Consider the following 2,402-nt stretch of genomic DNA (forward strand, 5'->3'; position numbering starts at 1 on the left):
TTTGATTCAATGGTGGCCTTCGGTATTTATAGAGTTCAAGGTGAAACAGCCTTTCTCTCTAATGATTGCAATGACGGACAATCATTAAATCTCCTGCTCTGATGCGCTGATTAATGGTCACTGAAAGTTGAGTGTACTTGCTACAATGTGGCTTTAACGGCTTGTCAACTAAATTCGGATTCGACTCATCAACTTTCCCGCCCATCATGATTTATTATGCTGTCACCTTGATGTGCAGTTTTTATGTTAATTGTTTATTATAATAATAATTTTTAATTATTTTTACTTCTCTCTTTTCTTTTTTTTTTTTTCCAAATAAATATAATAAGAAATAAAGGATAAATAAATTATGAGAAAAAATTTTATTAAATTTTTTTTCTTATTTAAGAAATAGTTAGCAAAAAAAAAAAAGAAGAGTGACTTGGAGTTTTGGTGAGAAAGACTATAGTCATCTTAAAGCTATCATCATCTTGAAACTATCATCAATCTCAATGGAATTCGATATGTTATTTATTCTTGGTAATTTGGCATGAATGATCATAGGGTTAATCTATTCAAAATACATTTAAAATAATTGTGCTAACATTCTTAACTTTTTTTTTTCTTTTTTTTTTTTTTACAATATGAGAGGTAGTAGTATCAAACCTTTAACTCTAAAGATGATAGTATAATATACATTTATTATTATTTTTTAAATATGAGGGTAGGGAATCACCATCTTAAAAAAGGTTGAAAAGTATAAATATATATTGGTGTGTATTATTAAAACATGTTACTTAAATTTGGATTATGCTCTAAATGGCTAAAATTAGTTTTCGTTATATTTTCTATATCATAATAATATACTTTTTTTAATATTTTATATTTCTCTCTTTCTTTTATTTTTTTTCAAATAAATATAATAAGAAATAAAGGATAAATAAATTAAGAGAAACAAGATTATTAACTTTTTTTTCTTATTTTAAGAAATATTTCGCCAAAAAAAAATTGGACAAAAAAAGAGAGCAGAGAAACATTATTGAATCATGTTATTTCTTTAAAAATTTAATATTTCTTTATTTTATTTGTTTATTTTAAAAGGAATATTTTTTATTCATATGGAATGTGAGAAAGATTCAAATAGAGGTTACATGAAAGTGAGCCAATTTATAGCAATATGAGAAGCGGGATAGTTAAGTATATTCTTATTAGTTCTAATTATTTTATTAACAAGTTATCTTCCCGTTTATCAAAATTTAAGAAATGTTTCCAAAATTACATTCAAGAATATAATTTATGGTCAAAATTGACATTAATAAAAATAATTTTAGCGTATAACAAATGGAATGAACTTATATATGGAAATAAGATTTTGAGAACAAATTGTCAAACAGATGAGTGTTTTTATTTTAGACGGAGTTTATCAAAAGTGTTTAAATGAATATGGTTTGTTGAAAAATATTTTTTTTCCAAATTAATCCAAATAGAAGCTTGTATCCTAGTAAAAAGTTAAGTATGAAATGAAATTTAGGAGGCGAAGTTGTTGAACCTATCTACGTAACAGATAAATGATTTGGATGGACATTTATGTAATGGTCATTCATTGGCCCATATCATAAAATGACTTGAATATATATATACATACATACATATATATAAAAAGATGGGAATCGTATATGAATGTGTGATATTTCGTATATTAACTTTTTAGTAGTTGAAAATGTACATATGTAGCACTCAAGCAACTTCGTTCCATTGGTGTACAAGTTCATCAACATTAATAGGATTGTTTCTCAAGTAAATCCCATCATCTTTAGCAATCCAAAAGCAATTTTTGTCGAAGCACCTAGAAGCGAGCCAAGGGTGAGTTTTTTCAACCCAAAAAGATTCAAACGATACATTAAAATTTGGCTTTGCCAGATAGCACCAAAACAACGTTGTTCCAAGAAAGTTGACCTTAAAAGTCCATTGAAATTCTTCTCCTTTGGCAACCAAATTATGGCTTCCCAAATCATCATCTTTGGACTTACAATGAACCAATAGGGTTTCATTGTTTAAGCCATTTACCACATGAATGTGCCACGTTGGGAGTGGTAGTGGAACTGCCATGCACAGCTGGATCGATGCTGCAGCCACCAACACAACTAAAAGAACCAATGCCAAATGCTTCTTTTCTTCATAGATTGTTCCCATTTTGCTTCGGATTGAACTTTTTATAATTAAGAGTATTTTTGTTTTATATACAATTCACTCGTATGGTTTCAATTTATATGTGTTAGGCTTTGAACTGATGCATGAATGGTCACATTAGTGTTTGTAATAACTTTCTTTGAATAGAGAAAAAGTAGTAATAAATACTAGGTAACCACACACATTCAATTTTTTTTTAGGATAATAAAACGGAAGTAAATAATTAATGATGT

At 27.6% G+C, this 2,402-nt stretch overlaps 1 protein-coding gene across 1 annotated transcript; it reads right to left on the reverse strand.

Moving 5' to 3' along the window:
• Positions 1–1,716: 1,716 nt before the first annotated feature.
• On the reverse strand, positions 1,717–2,172 carry LOC150030370 (S-protein homolog 1-like). Its single transcript, XM_090309793.1, has one exon. It carries the CDS (start codon positions 2,170–2,172, stop codon positions 1,717–1,719), a length of 456 nt encoding a protein of 151 aa, XP_090165919.1.
• Positions 2,173–2,402: the final 230 nt, after the last annotated feature.

Source organism: Benincasa hispida, unplaced genomic scaffold (genome assembly GCF_027475165.1).
Source record: "Benincasa hispida cultivar pf3 unplaced genomic scaffold, pf3_genome.v1.1 HicScf261, whole genome shotgun sequence".
NCBI classification, from domain to species: domain Eukaryota; kingdom Viridiplantae; phylum Streptophyta; class Magnoliopsida; order Cucurbitales; family Cucurbitaceae; genus Benincasa; species Benincasa hispida.

Excerpts from the sequence above, each read along its gene's own strand:
- LOC150030370 (XM_090309793.1), bottom strand. The coding sequence starts at position 2,172 with ATGGGAACAATCTATGAAGAAAAGAAGCATTTGGCATTGGTTCTTTTA.